Source organism: Brachypodium distachyon, chromosome 1 (assembly GCF_000005505.3).
Source record: "Brachypodium distachyon strain Bd21 chromosome 1, Brachypodium_distachyon_v3.0, whole genome shotgun sequence".
Taxonomy (NCBI): domain Eukaryota; kingdom Viridiplantae; phylum Streptophyta; class Magnoliopsida; order Poales; family Poaceae; genus Brachypodium; species Brachypodium distachyon.
In genome coordinates this window covers 56,815,617-56,836,845 of record NC_016131.3, presented here as the reverse complement: position 1 = coordinate 56,836,845, position 21,229 = coordinate 56,815,617, and the positions used below count along the sequence as shown (strand labels likewise).

The 21,229-nt window shown below is 46.4% G+C and overlaps 1 protein-coding gene and 1 long non-coding RNA gene across 6 annotated transcripts; one reads left to right on the top strand and one right to left on the bottom strand.

Moving 5' to 3' along the window:
- Positions 1–15,932: 15,932 nt before the first annotated feature.
- On the top strand, positions 15,933–17,269 carry LOC112271521. The gene is made up of 2 exons (XM_024460763.1): positions 15,933–16,099; positions 16,362–17,269. The coding sequence occupies exons 1-2, from the start codon at positions 16,097–16,099 to the stop codon at positions 17,244–17,246; spliced, it is 888 nt and encodes a 295-aa protein (XP_024316531.1). The 5' UTR covers positions 15,933–16,096; the 3' UTR covers positions 17,247–17,269.
- A 591-nt stretch (positions 17,270–17,860) lies between these two features.
- On the bottom strand, positions 17,861–20,143 carry LOC112271523. 5 transcript variants are annotated; one of them, XR_002964612.1, is made up of 4 exons: positions 19,454–20,143; positions 19,276–19,371; positions 18,608–19,146; positions 17,861–18,524 (listed from the first exon to the last, which is right to left on the bottom strand). It is a non-coding gene; the product is annotated as an uncharacterized LOC112271523 (long non-coding RNA). The 5 variants fall into 5 exon arrangements; XR_002964606.1 differs by having other exon boundaries at positions 17,861–18,847; positions 18,944–19,146; XR_002964610.1 differs by having other exon boundaries at positions 17,861–18,752; positions 18,944–19,146.
- Positions 20,144–21,229: the final 1,086 nt, after the last annotated feature.

Genomic DNA, 21,229 nt, shown 5'->3' with positions numbered 1-21,229 from the left:
ACTAATTATGGGTAACTGATCCTGTGCTGCTGATTGAGCACTGCCAGTTAAATTAGTACTAAATATTATGTTTTTATTATAACCCTCAGAGTGCACAACTGTGGATGAGGGTGCATCACACCCAGCTGATGCTGATGGCTCAGGTGACATGGTTGTTCCAGGTTAGACTTTGCCCGAACCCTGATTGCATTTTGATTGTCATGTGCTACTGTCTATAAGATAGCTAACATAAGAGAATACATGGTTTCAGACCTAAACGTGGCTCCTGTGAAGCCTGGAATAAGGATCAATTCACCTCGCCGTGAAGCCGTAAGGGCCACGGGTAAGCACTTTGTGACCATAGTTCATGCTAGCCGTGTTTTCATTTGACCTGATGAGACCTACAATTTGCATGAATTGTTTGAGATCCCCCCCCCCCCGATCGTGTGGCTACTGGTTGTGTTTTTTCTTACAGTTGCATTATATCGAAATATGTCAATGCATCGCAGTTGCGATGCCGCCACATGGCTCGGGAGGGTCGATTTCGGTTTCCAGGAGGGGCACAAGTGAGATAACCTAACATCATACTTGGTTCATAACTGAATGACAGCTTTCTGTTGGTTACTTGCTGAGCTACTCCATCCCTACTGTTTTCATTTCAGACAGACTCATCATCAGGCTTCCAATAAACAGGGCCAGACAGCTGGCTCCGACACTAGCAGCCAACGTATCTGGTATAACCATTACTAGCTGATGCAGAACATGGTTTAATTAATAATTTGCAAATACCCTCAGTTGTAGGATAAATGTCTGACCTGTGAACCATTTCAAAGGGCCTTCATTGGAAAACAACCCGTCGGGCGATCCAATGGTTCCGAACAGCAAGGTGGCTGCCTGTGTCTGTGTAACATCCCAATTTTCAAAACCCTTCATATGCATTGCATTCATAAGCATCATGTCACTTTTGCATTTAACCACAGTTAAAACCTTAAAGTTTAACTCAGAAAAACCCATTAACAAAAGTGCTTTTATTTGAATCTGGCTTTTCATCTTTCTTTTGGTTAATTGCATTTTAACCCATGAGGGTTTTGGCTCAACAAGGGGTTTTAATGCATTTATAATGCTACCCCATATCTTGGTATTTGAATTGGATTTGAATCACTAATTATTTTAATAGCTAAGAAGCCCTAAAGGCTAGTTTATGGGAAAAAGTATTTTTAAATATTTTATTTTGAGGAAATTCTTGCCCCAAAAGTTGAATCATATGAAAATATGATTTTACAAGTTTTTTTTGCATTTTATTTGGTTTGATTTGGAGCTTCGAATCAAAAGTTGTATTAAAAAATAGGAAATAGAAAAATAAAAAAAAGGGAGAACAAACGGCCGGCCTGGCCAAATGGGCCGAACCGGCCCACTTACCTCCGCGCACCGAGCCAGGCCGCAGCCCAGCCCGCGCGCGCGCCGAGCTGTTGTCGCTTATAGGCGGGCCCCACTGTCAGACCGTCTTCTTCCTCCAACCGCCCAATCCGAAGAAGCCGGCCACGAACCGAGTTCGCGTCACCCACGACTCCACTCTGTTTTCTCCTCGCACGGGACCCCATCTTCGAAACTGAGCGCATCACATCGAAGCCCTCGACCCCCTCTCTCTTTTCCCCCTTCACCTCGGAACTGTGCCAATTTCACGCCGTTTTTCGCCACTGCGGCCGCCGTCTCGAGCCCGTCGCTGACGAACCCCGGAGAAGTAGCCGCTGCTGCCTACCCCTTTCTCCTCCTCTCTCTCTGGCGCAGCTTGTGACGCGTTTCTTTTTGTTTTTGGAGCGCCGAAGCCCGTCGCCACCGAGCCGCCCGAAGCTCACTGCCGGCGCCGCCTCTTTCCGTCGTCCTAGGCGTCGCTCCCGTCGCCCTCGAGGAAAGCCACCGCCACCACCATCTTCGTCTCGCGGAGCCGCGTCTTCCCCACCCTTTCCCAAAGCCGGAACCTCGCTGGACCGCCTGCGCCGCCACTTCCCGAGCCGCCGCCGGCGTCAATCTCGCCGGAGAAGAAGCCCTAGCTTCGGTAAGCCCCCAGCCCCTTCTCGTCCGTTGGATCTAGATAGACGGTTAGGATTAGACCACTTAACCGAACCGGTACCCTCCAATGAGAAAGCGCCACATGTCGCCCTTTAAAAAATAAAAAATAAATCCATTAGGACCAGAGGGGAAATTATTTTGTAAATAATATTGCCACACCAAATTAATCTTGCTCCATGCCTTATAAAAATCAAATAAGCTTTTAATTAAAGCTCACCTTTGTTTTGTACAAAGAAAGTATTTTCTTATTAGTGTATAATCTGTCCAAACCTGTTGTGAAGCTCTTTAAAACAGAAGCTAAACTTGTTAAGTTTAGAACCAACCTAAGTGTGCATCTTCATGACTACATCATGGCATGTTTTTTGTATTGAATAGCATGTTTATATGGGTGTGTATTCTTTTATTTTAGATTGTGTGGAGTGTGAACCTTGTTGTTGCGAAGAGTGCGAGAACTACCACAACCTTCGACAAGGTAAGTTCACTTTGATCATCTCCCAAATATTTTTACTATGCACTAGTTGTTTTATTAGTTGCATTAGGAATATTAATTGTATCTCTATGCTAGCTATGAATTCCAGGTAGTATAGTTTTTACCTTGCCATTACCTTGCTACCAAATTGTCATCGCTTGTAGTTGATTGCTATGCTATGGTAGTATCGTGGGGGAAATTAATACATCATGATAATATTATGGTTATGGAGAAAGCTGAGTTTTACTTAGAGTATGACAAAACAACTTAATTGTTAATAAGCCATCCTGGGTGGGCGGCTTTGAGATTTTGGATGTTATGCGACGTCAGGTCCATGTCTGTGGGTCCATTTCTATGAGTCGACTCGCCACACTACAACAAATATGTCTTGTAGAGACATTTTCATTGAGACAATGTACTCTTTGTCTCTACCTAGAGACAATTTTGAGACAGAGTTTCATGTAGAGACATTCTATGAGGCGCTATGGACAATGTCTTAAATATAGAGACACTAGTTGAGACATTATGGTGTAGACACATTTTTTGAGGCATTTAATAGATTGTCACAAAACTCATGTAGAGACATGGTTTTGAGATACTAGAGGAAATGACCTTACGGTATGGTTAGAGACACTATTTGAAACACATATTATGTTGTGTAGAGACATTCTTAGAAGGTTTGAGACATGCAACAGACTACTCATAATAATTTCATTAGAAGTATAAGCAAGAAGTGGTATCAGGTTGAGATGGTTAGGTGAGTGTGTAGTTTTCCTTAAGGTCTTGAGTTCGAGGATTGGTTTCAACATGATTTTTTCAATGCATATTTTCTAGCACATCACTATAGAGACACAATTTAATGTCTTTATAAAATGTCACGTTGAATGTAGAGACAATACAGTGTCTCTATGAAATGTCTAAAAAGTATAAAGACACAATGCAATGTCTTTATGAAATTTTGTATTGAACGTAGAGACGGTATGGTGTCTCTATGCAATGTCTAAAACAATAGAGACGTTTTCTTAGTGTAGATGACATTGTCCGTAGTGGCAGTTTTGTGGCATTGTACCAAACGTGTCTAAAGTTATGTAGAGACAATTATAGTGTCTCTACAAACCAAAAATAGTGTTTCTACGGGCTATTTCTCTTGTAGTCATGTCTATGAGAGCGCCGGCGTCGCAAAATGTGGGATGCCACCCGGGGTAACTAGAGACTGGACTAGCTTCCTGTTTAGTAGCTTCCAGTACAACCACATGGTAAGATGGGCTCTGCCAAGATTGAGTAAGCTGTTTGAACCTGGGCCCGAGGTGATCGTGATGATGTAGCCGTGTAGGTGGGAGCGGGTCCCTCGGTATGGGTTTGGGGGATTACTTCTGAAAGTCTTGTAATCGATGCCGTTGCTACTCTATCCTGAGAACAGCAAAGGATTAACCCGTCGGTTTCTTGTGGGTAAAGTGTACAATCTCTCGAGAGTGTCAAACTAAGTACTTAGCCGTGTCCTCGGTTACGGACATTTTTGAGCAACTAGATTCGGGAGCTGTAAGGAAAGTCTCACTCACTCTAATTTCTTAAATTAAAATGAATGGTTTGAACTTGGGTTTAGGAGCATTGATGTGTCTACTCAATGTCCATAGTTTAATATGAGCATTGGTGAGTCTACCTAATGTCCAGTAGTGATAAAATTATTTGATTAAAATGATAGGATGAAACAAAGATGCTTTATGCAAATAGCCTGAACTCCACTTTGCCAGACTATGAATGTACTTGGTAGGTTCTGATATAACTATTAGTGATCTTGCCAATACATTCAATGTATTGACGCTAGTGGCTGCATCGTTTGATGATGCAGGAAGCTCTGACGAAGAGTGAGGGTACGTTTTTGCCTTGGGGTTACGGGCCTACGTTCCAACATGCTCTCACCATGGTGTTGATGTAGCCCTTGTATCTTTTGCTTTCCGCTGTTGAACAATTGTTTTAATTCGAGCTAACCCAAGTGGTTATTCTTTAATTCTGGATATTGCGTTGTAATACTTGAGACCTTTGTTCTATGATATTACGTCTTGAAACTGTGTGTGCTAGTGAGTCAATCCAGGGACTAGCACTAAAAGCACAGAGATCGAACCCTTGTACGGGGGCAGGCGCTTCAGTCTGCAAGTTCATTTCAAAGCTTAAGGCAAGGGTGAAGAGAACCAGGATCAGAGAAGGTGTTGTTTCATACTTACAAAAGATACAATGACATGAATGAATAGTTATTTCCTGCTCATGTATATGACGTTGGAACAGGGAAACAAGCTTTGGAGAGGAGTGCGGCCATCCCACCCGGGTTTGCTGACAGTCAAGGAGAATCACATCCTGAGATTAGTACGGAAGAAAGGCTGAAAGAGTGCAGAATCATAGGTAGAAAACGTCCATCGGACTACTTCGTCCATACCCTTGGTGAGTACATTATAATAGTACCAGCTAGGAGTAAGCTTGTGAACATGAGAATGCTCGTGGGGTGAACCTGGTGAATGGAGTTCTGGTGTGCGTGCAGGTCTAAGGGGCGAAAACAACAGGACTGCGACAGTGGCAGCTACACAGGTCGCTCCCGTGTATGACGAATCCCTTGCGACAAGGAGGCGTGTGGAATATGCTACGAGCTCTGCCTACAGCAGCGACACCGACTCTGAACATGATTCCAGCAACACAGTGGATAGTGAGGGAGATTTGGAGGACAACATCAACAATCACTTTGGCTGGCCGTCACTTTCTTCGCCAAGGCCGAAGAAGGTCGTGTTCAATCGCGTGGCGGCGCAAACACCTAGATCCTTGGGTCTTAGCTACGGATCAGCTCCTCACAACCGTTCTCTGGCAGCATATGCAGAGATGTTGACTTGCCCAATGTCAGTTCAGTCCAACTAAGCACCCAAACCACCGCCGTTGCCGGACTGCCTATCAGATTCCAGCTTTAAATTACTATTGAATGAACTGACAAAATTCATGCTTGCTCGAATAGGGTTTGGCTGAGCTTGTCACAACCGAGCCAGCTTGACATTAGAGGGAGGCGGCTAAAGCAGCAGTTCGGCGATGGCGGTGTACTTGACTTCGACGGTTGTGACGCTATAGTCAGATGTGTCAACGACATGACCGCTAAGATGTATGCTTCCGAAGGTTTGCGATGTGGAAAACATGTGCTACCACCAACATGGGCGGTGAGTTCCCATGCTGTACATTGAGTGTTGATGAATTACGTTAGAGCACTCATTTTTTAAGTCCACTGTAAATCAAGAATTACTGAAATAAACCCGAAACTCTTGCATTGGGCAGGCGAATGTTCTGCGGGGAGGGGAGTTCACCAGAAGGCAGGGCATGCAGAACCAGTTCACCGGGACGCACATTCCCTACGCAGTAGAAGACTGCTCGCAGGTTCGTCCGCTACTGATGAATTGCCACCATTATTCCCCCGATACATACTTCATAAACTAATGTAGACAACACCTGACACGTAAACGCAGATCATGGCTCCCGCTTACCTGGAATCTGGGTGGTGCGTGTACTCCTTCGGTAGCTTCGAGCGTCACCTGCACATCCTGGACCCGCATCTTGCAAACGCTGGCTACGATGCAATGGAGAACAAGCATGTACAGTACATCAACCAACTGCTGAGGGGATTCGAGCTATCTGTGCAGGAATACTTCGATGGCTGGGCCATCAACACATCTTCGTGGGTCGTGACATTCTGTCACCAGAGGACCTTAGGGGTGCCGAAGTAAGCCTCTTAAGTTGTAGCAATTCTAGTAGGTATAGGACGTCCGAAAAAGGGTTGAGCCGGTTTAACAAATTGTTTTTCTGCATACAGGAATGACACTGGATTCCATATGGTTCACTACTTGCGTGCTCTGGACCCAGGATACGAGACTCCTCCACTAAGCGAGGTCATAGAACTGGTGCTTGGCAAAAAAATGTCGACCTAACTAGAAATGCTTTCGGATGTGTGACTTGCTACCTTACATGTGCAGGCTGGGATCATGCGACTGCGTAGGGAGATGTCCTGGATGGTGCTAACTATGGAATCGAACACGGCGAGGCTGCCAGGGTTCCTCTGGAACTGCATGAATCTCTGAATCAGTGAGCCGTCCAGAGCTCAAGCTTGCAGATCAGGCCTTCAAACAGGTGCTGCATTTGGCTGCTCGGCTCATGCTGTATCCAACTACCTATTTGCTTAGTCTGTGTAATGTACCTAATTAAGACCCTGGTGGTGGATCCGCCGTGTGAACTCCTGTGTGGGTTTGTTGCTGCTTTCACCTTCCATGGTGTGCAGCCTGTTTGTGTTTAAATTGGTACTAATATGAACTGTCCTGTGATGGACCAAGTTTAATCTAGCAACGTTAATTAAGCTTGCTTCATTATTTAGGAATCACAAAATACAGCATTTAATTATCATACCGATAGTTCATCGACTTAGCAAACTATGGTGAATCATAACAAGGACATGGAAGAACATGGAAAAGCAAGAAGCTAGAATATACACAGTCCTACAGTTGAATTCAACTATAAGGGGAACTTTTAGGATAGGGCGCGTGAGGTACTGACCTTGACCGGGAGCTGCTTTACTTTAGATCTCGCTGACACCTTCATCCTCGACGGGCCCTGTATGCTAGGTTACAACCTGTTTTATGACAATTATATTCTCATTTGTCCAACATTGGTTATGACATTCATGCTGGTGCCAAGCATGTTTCAAAAAAAATGGGTGTGCATTCATCAGGTGTAATATAATTAAGTTTCTTAAATCTGAAACTACGTTTAGGACTATTTCACATTTGGAACTTCAGAGTGATGGCCGTCCTAAGAGTTGGAACTTCGGAGTGATGAAAGTCAATGTAAAAAGAACAGAATAATGGGTGTCCAAATTTTATTCCAATAATAGGTGGTTCCCTCTAACATGATCTCTCACTCCCACCAGTACGGCATACAGACCTTTCAGGGAGGAGAGGGGGGGGGGGGTACATTGCGACGTGCTAATCAGACGACTGCCAGATCCTACAAGTCACTATAACAGATCTTCTACCTGTACCAGCTGGCATACTCAACTGTCTTTGTGGCAGTGCAAGGCAGTGTTGCCTGGTTCCCTTCAAGCTGAAGAACGTCCATCAGGACTTGCACACGCTCAGCAGCGGCCTCCTCATGCAAACATAGACTGAATGAGACAACAATAATGCTGAGCACTTAAATTGGCACAGCATTGCCAGGATTGGAAATGATGCATTATTGCAGATCATGAACGAACGAGACAAAACATGAACTTTCACCTCACTGAATGAACACCTGAAAGCGGCTCCGTCCATGTTGTTCATCATGTGGAACATGGCCACACTGGAACTCCAGATTGGAAGTACAATGTCGGCGGCGGGGGGGGGGGGGTGATTATATATACCAAGTTAGGATATGTACCTCAAAGGTGATTTAATGTTTGGGAAGACGAAGTTTCGGCTCCAGCCGGAGCGTTCCGTGTGCCACTGCTGGAAGTATGACTCGAAACAGTCAAACAAAGCCTTGTGCAACTTCTCGATGACACACTCGTGCCTCGCAATCCTGGTTGTTCGGTCGACATCTGAACAGCAAGGATCTAATGCATGAATGACTCGGACCTTCATGTCCCATGCATAGCATGTCCACACGTTGTCCAGTATCGACGGCGCGAGGAACTGAAAATTCGAAAACAATGAGCACGACCGTCTAGATATTTGCTGGTAACAAGGACAGTCCAGTACAATCTAGACATACCAGTCTGGCGGCGGCCGTGTGGAATCTCCCTTTAGTACCACCTAATTGTGTATGGATCAATCTTAGCTGTGGAGCCTTTACATCACACAGGACGTTGCTCTGGCGATATGATGTACAGTGAGAATCAGAAGAAAAATGGAAACCAAAGAGAGTTAGGCATCAAAATTCGGTTAGGGTACTTACCGCGAAGTCTGGCTCAATAATCAGCCGCCAGTAGGCTCCGTTAGTGGCATCAATCTGTCCAACTCGATGGCAAATTATTGAGCAAACCTCATGGTCGAGGATTGCATCGCCAGCCAGCTGTTGCTCGAGTGTGATACCTGCTATGCTGATGAACCTTGGATGACGATGTATAAACCAGTTGCTGGTTTGACATGAAAATAAACAAAAGGGTTATTTACTCCTTCCTAGCTTGGCCTAGCCCGTCACATGGCACTTGCGAATTCAACCGGAAATTTTTTACGAACCTCTCGAGTTCAGCCGGCGACAGGCTGCGGAACCATGTCCTCATCACGTTCCCGGCTAGGGGGGAACATGTTTTCACTTTATGTTTACTGTGCGTTGGGATGTCTATAAGATCTGTTGACCTGTCAAAGAATCTTTGGTCCTGCATGCTACAACCAGAAACAAGACCTCAGCACTAGAACTCTATAAGATCTGTTGACCTGTCAAAGAACTACATGAGTGCAGTTGCTGAACCTGGGCCTTCGTTCCAATCTGCTGCCGAGCCAGTAATCAACTGTCGCCCACAGGTTCGGCGCTCTTCAATTAAACACATACCAGGCGATCAGGTAAAATCAAGGATCACCAAAACCAAGACATGATGATGAATTATAGACACTCTCACCTTCTGAAGTGAGTCGCCGGTCAAGGAGGCATGGGTCGGTCTGCCGAACACGGTAGCATATGCATTGTTCCTGCATCAGGGCTACAAGTTTGTCCGCAAACCGACACTGCCGGTCGTAATGGCCAGCTTTCTGCTGGGCTATTAGCTGAAGACCGTGTGCATTGTGCTCTCGTAGGGCAATAAACAATGGGTCCTTCGCCTACAATGGACGCAGCAGTAGCATGTCAACGAGAGTATACAACCAGTTAATTGCAAAATTATACCAACCATATTTGTGCATGAGATACCATTAGGAAAGTAGGCATCATCTTAGATCATAGACTTACTAACGATGGGTATGTTTCCGTCTGGTATGCAGACAGGCTAAATGTCTGAGCGGGGGCTGCAGTTGGTGTGCTAGCGTCTTCAAGACACGGTAGCTTCTGACTGGACATCCCACTGCACATGGCTGCAGGAGTGGAGGATGAAGACCTATTTTCAATATGACATACTTCTGGCGACTTGGAGAGCGAGATCCATTTTCTCATTTTCCCAGAGGCGCCCTTCAAAGCTACAATCCCTGCCGGAGATGGGTCAGGTATATGCACGTCAGGGTTCTCGTAATTGAACCTCGTGTAGCAAACGAAGCAGCGCAGCTGCGCCAACGAAAACATGGTTATTGAGCAAGTATGTTGCACAGGATGCTTGTGGGGGCTCTGCTGTTGTGTTGGTTAAATGCTTAAGGGGCGGCGGCGTATGATGTTGATGCCTTGCTTGGACCCCTTGCGAAGAGGATCATCCTTTTGATTACCTCTGGTGTGAACAAGGAAACGCGTGGCAGGAAATCATGCTTCAAAATTATTAGGCCCAGGTCAAGGTTGTCCTGCAGAAAAATCTGCAACAAATAACGTGACGTGAAGAACCACAGTTATAGCAACAGACAGCATTTAGAAAACGTAAAGAGAGCTAGGCGATACCTGCAAAAATAAATGACAACCATACAGATGAAAGGTGTCGGAATTTTCTTGCATTCCACATTGGAGCTTCTTGCAAGCAAGCAACACCTGATCTAAGGCATGCTCTGCCCAGTTAAACCTTGCAATATCGTCAGCAGAACGGATGGCGCCCAGTAATCTATAGCGGCGTAGTCATGCTTCGTGCTAGGAGCTATCATATGACCCATATAAAGATTAAAGCAGCTATCTTGAAACAATGTTTCTCCAGACTGCTAGAGTTCTTGTTTATATCCTTCATGAGAAATGAGTGTACCGTGCTGAGGCTATGCACGCCACCGCCTCGATCCATCCCTAGTGCACTAGTTATGAACTTAATTGACTAGTCGGGGGCTACACTCTCCGGGCCCGTGATTACACGGGGGCCATGGGGGATGCCCATGACTTTGTGCATGTCAGCTGCCCACATCTTAAGCTGACGTCCATCCTGCAAAATTATGCTTCTCTCCTCCACATTTACTCTACACATTATCTAGTGACTACATTTCAAGTCTAGTTTCTTAATGGGTGGCGCAACTAGCATGCCGCTGAACTCTATTTCCTCTACAAGGAATCACTTGTACTCACTGAAAGTTTCGGTGACAGCACGTACAGTACCGGGTAACAGTCGGGAAGTAAGAACATAACCATATTTCTTTGACGATGACGAGTCCGTGGCACTCTCTCCTTCGGAACTGGTCCACCCAACATCTCCTTCCTCGCTGCTCATGGTTCAGCAACAACTCATGGACGTGTCCTACAGAGAGCAGGGCAACCTTAAATTAGTATGCTTCAATCTCGAATTGAGCGGGTAAAACAACTAGGAGGGACATAATAAAATCCCAAGATCATCAGGAGTCGCGTTGTAACCAAGATCACCTGGTGTGTGAGGGGAGCAGCTCCGCAGAGATGGATGACTGAGCAGACTGTGCGATGAGCAAGGTGGGGTGCAATGAACAAAATTGGACGCCTCGGCTCCAAATTTCGAATTCAAACGGTACACCAACTCAGCAAAATTCAAACGGTACACCAACTCAACAAAAATTTCGATGTGTCAGAGATAAATGAATGGCCAAAATCATCCAGCATGGGACACAAGCATTAAATCTAATTCGCGAAGATAATCCATGAACAATCCACTAATCACGACACGTCACGTTTCTGCGGGCACTGCTACACAGCTACAAGGATCTACGAAATTATTAAGAGCCAACTAAACCTGCCTCAGGAGACCCATTAGGGTTGATCTAAAACGGGGACATCTTGGAACAGATCTGGATTACTAGTACGGCAAGTACCAAGGCAAGCAGTTTAGCAATATCGGACTCTATCTTCTTCAGATCTGAAGCAACAGCACGGAAAAATGAAGAATCCAAACCGATGTTAGCTCCGCCGGGGACTGCTGAAGCACCGAATAAGGACGCCAAGAAAAGCCCGTACTCGTCCTCCCACTTGTAGAAATCGCAATCACCGCGGGTTCCCTTGATGTCCTGCAAAAATCCCTTAATATAAGCACAGATCGAGGAACCGCTATGCAGTGGTCGAACACTGGCCATACTCACGCTGTGATGAGGGCACTTGTAGAACCTCCGGTCCCGATTGGCAGCAGTGCCGGCGATGAAAGTTACAACGTGGGCGCGGGCACAGAAAGGGCACATAATCAAGGGGTAGAGTGGCGGCGGGTGCCCATGGCCGCAGGCAGATCTCGGGGGGGGGGGGGGGGGGGATCGGCAGGGAGAGGAGGAAGGGGGATCGCCAGAGAGAGGGTGGAGCTGAACAGTAACTGTGGGTGGTGTGCTGAGCCAAGGGGAGGGGTGTGGTAGGTGGGCGCATTCTTTACTGACGCACAGTAGCCCCTGACAATATGTTCCTGTGCCACTGTTGGGACTGTTGGGAAATACATCAGTGCTCGCTCCATACGGTTTGATATACATAAAGCCTGGTGGAAAGCAACGTGAATCTCAACGTGCATTGCGTGGTACAGATATCAGGAGCGGTCGCCACCATGTGCAGTTACGCATTTTCCTATATATATGCACTACTAGCTTGCAGTCTTTCTTAATTATTAGTCCTAGCTTATTCTCGTTGATTATACTGAGCATGCATATATGTATGTGTGTCTTCAGAATCGTGGGACAACGCAAAGACATCGTCGGAGAGAAGCATCAACAAGTGAGGATGGAACGCACCGCAAAAGCAAACCCGGGTGAAATGAAGCCACATGTGCTGATAGAGCTGCTCCGCCGTGACCACGCAGCCAGCATAGAAGCAGCCAAGAATCTGGCGGACAAGAAGGATCTAAGTGCTGCGAGCGATAAACTGGCGCATCGCCTGAACCTTCTTGGCGAGCTCGACCACTCCGAGGAGGTGGTCAGCTTCCTCACCACGGAGATGGAGGACATTCTCGACGCCATGGAGTCGCCTGACCAGTACGACAAGGTGGGCAAGGGCTTGGCGCTCTCTGCACTCTCTTCGCATGCTCGCCAGCGTCCAACGGCACGGGGCTACATCCATGATAAGCCCCTCTTTACCACCAAGCGCGCCGACAAGTACTTAGCACAGGCCAGGGGATCTATCAAGAACTGATCGATCGAACCCCGTGAGGTGAGAAGCATCTCAATATATTCAGCAACCTATAGTAACCGGCCTGCAGTCAACATGTCGACGCTCCCTGGCCCGGATGGCTGCTTTATTTGCTTAATTTTCTTTGAGAATAACGCTCGTTCCGGCTAGAGCTAGAATGTTTGTACAACCCGTGAACCTCTGCGGATGCACGGGCCGGTATGTTTTGTTGTTAATTTCAGCTCGATCAGTTACTTACCTTGCTCAATTATAAACTTCTTTTGCTAAGGTTTGCCGTCTGGACCTCATATAATCTTCTGTTCTATCGTGATCAACCTTATCTTTCCTGTCATAGACAACTTATAAATCACCGATCAGAAATCATGGATACAAAAATAAGACAGCGAAAAAAAATCTAACATAGCAAAGTCTACGCATCTAATGTCCAGCACACAGCCCTGAGCGCCCACGCCGTTGTTACATACACGATAGGATCCCCCTGCTAGTATGCAGGACAATCATTGACTTGTCAGCTTTGCACAGTCACAGTAAATGCCCTGTACCTGCATCAATGTGTAGGCCCTGCATCCTTCAAAGCCTGGTCACCAAGTCGATGATAATAAATTAAAGACTACTCCCCGTTCCTAAATAATCGTCGCTGTTTTAGTACAAACTTGCACTAAAATAGCGACAAATATTTCACACTAAAATAACGACAAGTATTTAGGAACGGAGGGAGTAGCATTTACTGACAGGACTTCGACTTCGTGTGGCTATCTAGCCCCGCCTTAAATATCGGCTTTTTGCTTGGACTGCCTTGTGCGATCATTGCTGGACAGGCGAGCGCCAGCTCTACCGGGGGCTTGCTGAGGATGCTACTTGCCCCTCAATGTGCGACCAAAAACTCGAGACGATTGAGCACTTGCTGATTCAATCCTCTTATTCACGCCAAGTTTGGTTAGAAGTCTTGTCTACCAGAGCCCTGGGGTCTTTTTCCCCTTCCTCCTCCGATGGTCTTCGGTCTTGGTGGGAGAGAACTCTCTTGTCTTGGCCGATCGTTTTCCGTAAGTCGTTCAGGGGCATTATTCTCCTCACCCTTTGCAGCCTTTGGCTTGAGAGGAACCGTCGCATCTTCCATGACCGTAGCCTCCCGGAGAGGCAGCTCCTGAAGGACATCGATGAGGAACGTAAGAGGTGGACGACCGTGGGTTTGCTGCGAGAGTAGTTAGTTTTGCTGTTAGGTATTTTTCTCCCTCTTGTCTTCTTTTCTTTCTGTTGTGGACTGGCTTTGATCTTTGTATCTATCGCTTAGGCCTTTCTTCTTAATACAAATAGGCGCACCTTCTGGTGTGGTTTCCTACAAAAGAAAAATGACGGGCAGCCATATGCCAGACGCCCAATGGCACTTGATATGACGGTATGCAAAAAGCCCAGCCATAACTTCTCGCATACTGACATGACGGACTCTGCACCTGACATGACGGGTCTGGTCGGGTTTTGGCCGACGTGACACCTGACATGTGGGGTCCACATGTAAGGAACCTTGTCAAAATGGCTTAACCCACCGTTTCGTGCCACTTGAGAAATTCAGAATCGAAATGTGTGGTTCTCCGGACAAATTAACATAAATTTTGGCTCTGAGAAAAGTTCCCCAAAACTACGGTTCTATGCAATTAACTTTAGTTAATAATCCGGTTGCAGGCCTGGCTAGCTGCCTGACAAAACCAGCTCCCTTTCTTCTATGTTACCTTCAGTTTGAGTTCCTTTTTTTTGTGCGTAATAAGATGCGGAAAATAGAGCACCGGGACGGAGATAGACACAAAAGTTGTTTCCGTGTTTCCACGTAGGTGACTAAACTTGCGTCCGAATCAGAGTGAGGCGCCAGGGAAATTAGCGGAAGCAGCGAAGAAATTAGCTCGATCCGTAGACCGACGACTCGGACGGGATAAGAGACGACCTGAACTTGGATCTGGACGACCATGACTCGCGTCTCCGCTCAGATAGTGACTCTGCCATCATGAAATTGCATGGAACTTCGTATCCAATTTGAACTGCTTAGGCTGCATTTGGCATTGCTGTAAATTATCATAATTCCGTTTTTTCCAACCGATTATCGTTATTCGTGTTTGGCCAACCAGTTTTTCGCTAATTTTGTGTGTATGTTTTAAAAAATTTATAAAATAAGTTCATCGTTGCACAATTCAGCAATGCCAAACTGAACCTTAGACCCTACTGTGACGTTGCATTAGGCACTTAGGCAATAGAAGCAGGGGAGCATCATTGGATCGAACTTATCAGATTGGAAAACTAATTAACCAAGGTTAAGAATTCGCATCATGCTAGACAAGAAAACCCAAGCCGTCAGAACAGAATCATATAATAGTCCCCTCTGTAGCAGGATATAATTGAGCCTTGTAAAAATGGTACTTCTTCCGTCCAACAAAAGATCTCTCAAGTTTGTTAAAAATTTGGATGTCTATACATGACTTAGTATATAAATGCATTTAAATTTGGTCAAAATTGAAACATCTTTTGTTGAACAGAAGCAGTATATTCTTTTCTTCCTTTTTGAGAAAAATGTCCAACAACGCACCATCAGTAAGCTACCTAGTTAGGGTCACATGGCTTATACATGGATCGTGTGCGCGTAATAAGCAAATTAGGGACCAGATGCATCGTCAGGCATGCCTCAAATTGATCATCCTCGTCTTATAATAGCTAGTAAGGTAAGATCAATCAATCATTGGGTAGTCGAAGCAGACGTGACACCTAACTTGTGCGTGCTAGCTTAGGCGTTTTCCTCTCTACGTAAATTAAAAGCCGAGCTAGCTCTCGAGTCTACGCAAGGCGCTAACTGGTTCAGCAGTCGGTCTATTTGGAACTAGCTTTGGAGTGATCTAAATGGTACAGTACGGAATACGTCATGCTCTTTTCTGATCTCGTCACGCGCATATGCATGTCATATGATTGTAGCAGCTTGTCTGATTGTCTCTGTCGCATGCCATGATATTTTGCGTATTACTATATGATAAGAGCAACTAGGCTAACGTGTGATGGAGCACTTCAGTTACTTCCTCCGTCCAACAAAAGATGTCTCAAGTTTGTCAAAATTTGAATGTATGTAGACATGACTCAGTGTATGGATGCATTCAAATTTAGTCAAAGTTGAGACATCCTTTATTGGAGGGTGGGAGTAATATACATCTCTCTGGCTTCTTTACACGTATATATATAGATGAATAAATATTCAGAGCAGGTAAGTGCGACTGCAAGCATATAATCAAGACTTGCTTGCGTTCGCGGAACAAACGAACGAACACAAAAATTGGGTATCTAGGCAGGCACACACATATAGAGACATCATCTCTGCAAAGGCAGCCAGGAGAGGCGATCAAACTAGCTCCACCTGTGCTCAGTTCGTGGCCTACCTCTATGGTAACTTCTTGACTTCCAGCTCTAACTACTATTGTACGGTCTCAAGTTCTGGTGAAAATTGAACCATATCTTCTATGGAATGCATAAGTTCCAAATTTTAGAATCGTTTCTTTTTTCTATGCAATCTAGGATCTCTTTGAATTTCAATGTTTCCATGCATGTGGTATTTTAAAGAATCTCAATTCATGCATGCGGTGAGTAAGTCCATAGTTGCTAGCACACCATGTCATCACTTGTGCTAACATTCTAATGTGTCTATTAGGACACTGAAGCACAATGGCATGGAGCTCCAAACTGCTCCAGTCTTGCGCTGCATCGTGGCGAGGAAATGCTAAATCAAACGATGTTGATGCAAGTAAAAGTGCTCAACGTCTTCAATGTCATCTTTGTCGGAATTCTAGTTGGAATTGGCACTTACATGCCTCACTACCGTCACAGACCTGTTATTCGCTTCTTTTTTCTGGGAGCCGCTGCCTTGTTACTGCCAAGCATCTCCTATGTCGTCTCCAATGGCTCCACAAATGCATCCACCCATACAGATCTGAGCAGAATTTTTCAACTGACAGATGGTAGCTACGAAAACCTCTCGCTCAGCTGCATCTCAGATATGCACTTGCTCCTAACCCTATTATGGGTAGGCCTTGCTCAAATTATTGCGATCAATACCAGTACAATAGTAGCTGCTGATGATAGAGAAGGTCGAAACAATGGTCTCCCTGTGCAACTACTTGCGCAAGCAATGTGGACCTCGTACCTTGCGCTCTACCAGTATGATCCGTTTCGCAGCTTACCACCTATCTTTGCTCTTTTCTTTGCAAAAATGGTGCTTAAACATTTTGCATTTTGGATGGCCCGACGTTCTTTGGCTCATGGACGCAACCCTCGCCTTATTGTTGGATACATGATGCAGTTACATGAGAAAATACAGCATGCTGAACCAATAGTTGAACTACAGGTAGCAATAACAAGTGAGCAATTGCAAGAGGAAAGACAACAAGTTGAACAAAAGCTAGAGACAACATCTGAGCAATCACAAGAGGAAACCCAGCATGGTGTACCAGCAGTTGATAAACACAGAGCTATTTTATCTTCGGAAAAAAAAACACAGAGCTATTTTATGCAATCAAGAGGGAAGCCAGCAAGATGAGCAATTCCAATTGCTTCCTCCGCCACTCATAGTTATGGGAGAGGAGAGACAAAAGGTGGACAAACAGCCTCATGGTTATTACATCAGACAGACACCCTAACCTCATGTTTAGCATCCTAACCTCACTCTTGACTGTAGTTTGTTGTCTACATACTGGATGGACGACGGTCACCTTGATAAAACTGGAGGTCTAGTTGGTACTGGTCAGATTAATTGCATTATATGGTGTGGTAATCCTTCTGACCTCAGGAAAATAGTACAAGACGGAGCCTATAGCATAGTTACCTTTGGAAGTTTGCATTTTGATATAGCAGTCGCATTGTTACTTTTGGCACTGGTTATTCTTGCTGAGGTACGGGATATTGCTTACATCTTCTCTAACTGGACAAAAGTGGCTCTCATTTGCTGGTATGTTATAAGGCATAACAGCAGGCAGCGACCTTATTGCATACAAAGATTGTTTAACATTGTGTTGGAAGAATACAAATGCAAATTGATGAAGCCTTCGGTGAATCAGTGCTCAGTGTTGGTGCTCCACACAATGCTTCTTCTCACGCATCTTCAGGTTCGTCTACGGTTAACTGATCCAACTAAGAAGGTCAAGGTAGAAACAGTGGTAAAGGCAGCGATCATCAGTGCACTCAGAAGAAGTAATGGTATCCAAGGTAAAGGTGGAGAATTCTTGCCTCGGAGCCAAAAAGATGGCAATAACTTCATTTGGGATTGCAGCGACAAAGGTGCGGCTCACACCCATGCTCATATGTCATATAGCCACAAGCTTACTTGAAGTGAGGTACCCACACCCTGCTTCTGACGATAAGATCACTGCGACTCACCTGTCAAGGTATTGTGCCTACTTGGTGGCGCATGTGCCCGAGCTACTTCCCGATGATGACAAATGGTGCAAGAGCTTGTACAAAGGTGTCAAGAAGAACTCCTTGGACGTTCTAGTTTCTGGATATGATGACCTTGTGACATTACTGAGTGGATCAGATCGGCACGAGGTGCTGGGGAAGGGTGCCGCTCTTGCCACGAAGCTAGCAGGCATGTCGGATGTAGAAGGGAGCACAGCGTGGGTGTGCTTGCTGTGTTCTGGTCAGAGATGATCCTGCGAGTCGCTTCGAAAAGCAAGGTCCACAACCATGTGGAGCCTATCGCCTGTGGCGGCGAGTTTATCACGCTCCTGTGGGCATTGCTAATGCACGCCGGACCTGCCCCTGAGCCAAGCACCGTGGATCCTTAGGCTTTGCCTCCTGCAAGTTTTGTTTATTTGAAAACCTGCATGTTCGTTGTGGCTTTCCATTAGTTAAATTCTTGTGTCTGGTTGTTCCCTTCTTGGTTGTGGTGTGTTTTGCTTGTACCTGGCCCAGGTAACTAGGAGCCTTTGAGCTTACTTATTGTCCATGAATTGGGCTCCAAATGTACGTGTATCACTTTTCTTATTGATGTTGTGATTTCATCATCACCAAGTTGAGTGCAATTCGAAGTCCAGTGCCATGTTCAGATCTATATTCACGAGAGACTTTTGTAACTAATTTGGTGGAAGTGAGCAGACCTTGTTTGTGTATATCGGCATGTGCTTATCTTGATCTTGATTGAAGCTTTCGATATTGAATACATACATGCGTTATCATATCAGAGGGGTAGTGCACTGTAACATCTTTCTACTATTGATGCCAGAGTTGAGTGGGGCTTACCATCCAGTTTCCGCCATGATATAGGTGCTCGCTGTTGTTGCGTCATTGGGACCAGCTAGCAGGCGCCATCTGTTCGTCATCCCATCGCCACCGTTGTCTGCACATACAGCTGCCGACTCCTCATCCCGCTGCCACCATAGCGATTGTAACTGCCATCAGCGTGCGACAATGATGTCACTATTTCCTCCATGAGCTGGGCCAGTCTGTTATGCCCCAATGTATGATTCAGATTATATATGTGTTGATTACAGTAAAGTAGCAACAAGCAGGGGGGGATTGGGGAGTATAGAGCCGGAGATGGGGAGGAAGACAAGCCAAGGTAGGGGAAGAACCTTGCCAATTCTTCTCCGTTCGATTCCTCTGTTGCTTGTATCTCCTTACAGACCAATCTCGTCCTTGGGCTACAGTTTAGTGTTGCATGTGTGATGCTGTGGTTAAGCAGCAGAGAGTAACTGTTGTAGCATCCTGTATTGGGCTGGAGTGGACATCACACACAAAACAAATTCGCACCTGGCATTAACACGTTGCTCAACCAGCTGTCGACATCATCGGGGAATTCCATCGAACACCTAGCTGGTGTCACCGTACAATGGCAGAGTCAGTGGGGGGCTCCCAACATGGTGTGACGGTAGTAGACCGGGACACGTTCAGGGACTCGGGCACGACCCTAATCCCGACGGTGCCACGGTCATGGCTTGGCATGAAGCATTCAAGCTGGTGGCGTCCGTCGGCATGAAGAGGCTGGTAGTGTCGTTGGTCTTGTTGTACACGTGGCCGTAGGAGTAGCACCCAGCAGGACCGTGGCGGGGGCCACCCTGCTGGCATCGTTCTCGGAGCATTACATCGAACACGTTGCGGGCGTCGGAAGGGACAAGCTCAGGCAAGAGGAAGAGCGGCGGCGCAGGTATCTATGGGTCCTCCGTGGGTGTCGGAACAGCGAGGAACACGCCCCCTTGACCTTGAGGCAAGGACGCCGGTGTGGCGTAGATGCGGTCGGCGTGGTGGTCAGGGCCGGCGTCGAACAGGTGGTGGGCGTCTCCTGGATCAGGAAGGAATTCAGGATGGTCTCTACCGACTTGGTGTAGAGCGGCAGGCATCGGCTTAACTGATATGGTCTGTGGGTTGGGTTGTATACGAAATTTGGGCGGCTCGGTTTCGACCTCAAACGAGCCCAGCAGGCTGACTCAGCTCGGCCTTTTCACATCGAGGGGGCGAGCTCGAGCTCCGCAGGGCCCAATATATAACTCGGGTCGAGAGAGTCCACGGCGACTCCACGCTGGTGACAGTGGTGAACACGTAGAGTCAACGGCGGCTCTCAAAAAACAAACGTAGAGTCAACGACGAAGAAGAGTTGTAATCCCAATTGCCACGACACGGACGATGGTGCCCGTAGAGATCGAGTGGCCCACCTTCTTCCTGTCTCCGCTTGGTGGACGTTAGTTTTAGCTACTCCCGTAGCTTTTTATTTTTTGAATTCTGGAAAGTACTCGGTAGTTTAGTCATTCACAGAAAAACAACGGCAACAGCAAAACGGAACATCTTCCACTTGCCCATGATGTGCAACGGTGGAAGATGTTCTGGTTTTGTCGTGGGGTGTCACGGCAGATGCCATGAGATGATTTAAGTTGGGGCCAATGGACGATGGTGGATCCGGATGAGGGATGGCGTAAAGTAACTACGCTCAACACACAGAAGACACGGTGTTTTATCCAGGTTCGGAGCCCTCTTGTAGAGGTAAATCTCCTACTCCTGCTTAGCTTGTATTAGCCGAGATATCGAAGAGCTACAATGGTGCTCCTTGAGCTGTATTCAGAGGAGGAAGAAGAAGAAGAACTACTAATATCTAAGGAGGAACCCCTCTCACAGGAGGGATGAAGCCTCTATTTATAGGCTAAAAAAGTTATATTGACAAGTGGGGCAAGGGAAACCCTAACCACTCCCGGGCCCGCCGGGTGTGCCCATGGTCCCCTCCGGATTGTCGGGGAGGGGACAACGCTGCTTTGTGCTTTTCGTACTGTGAGACGGCGCGCACTATAACCATGCTCCGGCTGTCGTCACCGTCCTTCTACGACATGTCACTGTGCAGTCGTCCGACACGGCGACGTGAGCAACGACTGCTTTACCGTCATCAAAGGAGCCTAGCTTTACTTTAGGCCGTGCGATCAGGATAAGACCGTCAGCATATCCCGGCTCCAGCCGAGATAAGATAGCTTGTGCTTGTCCTACAATCACGTTAAATAAGATAGTGATGTCGGCATACTTTTGGTATGCCGGCCTGTTAGAAAG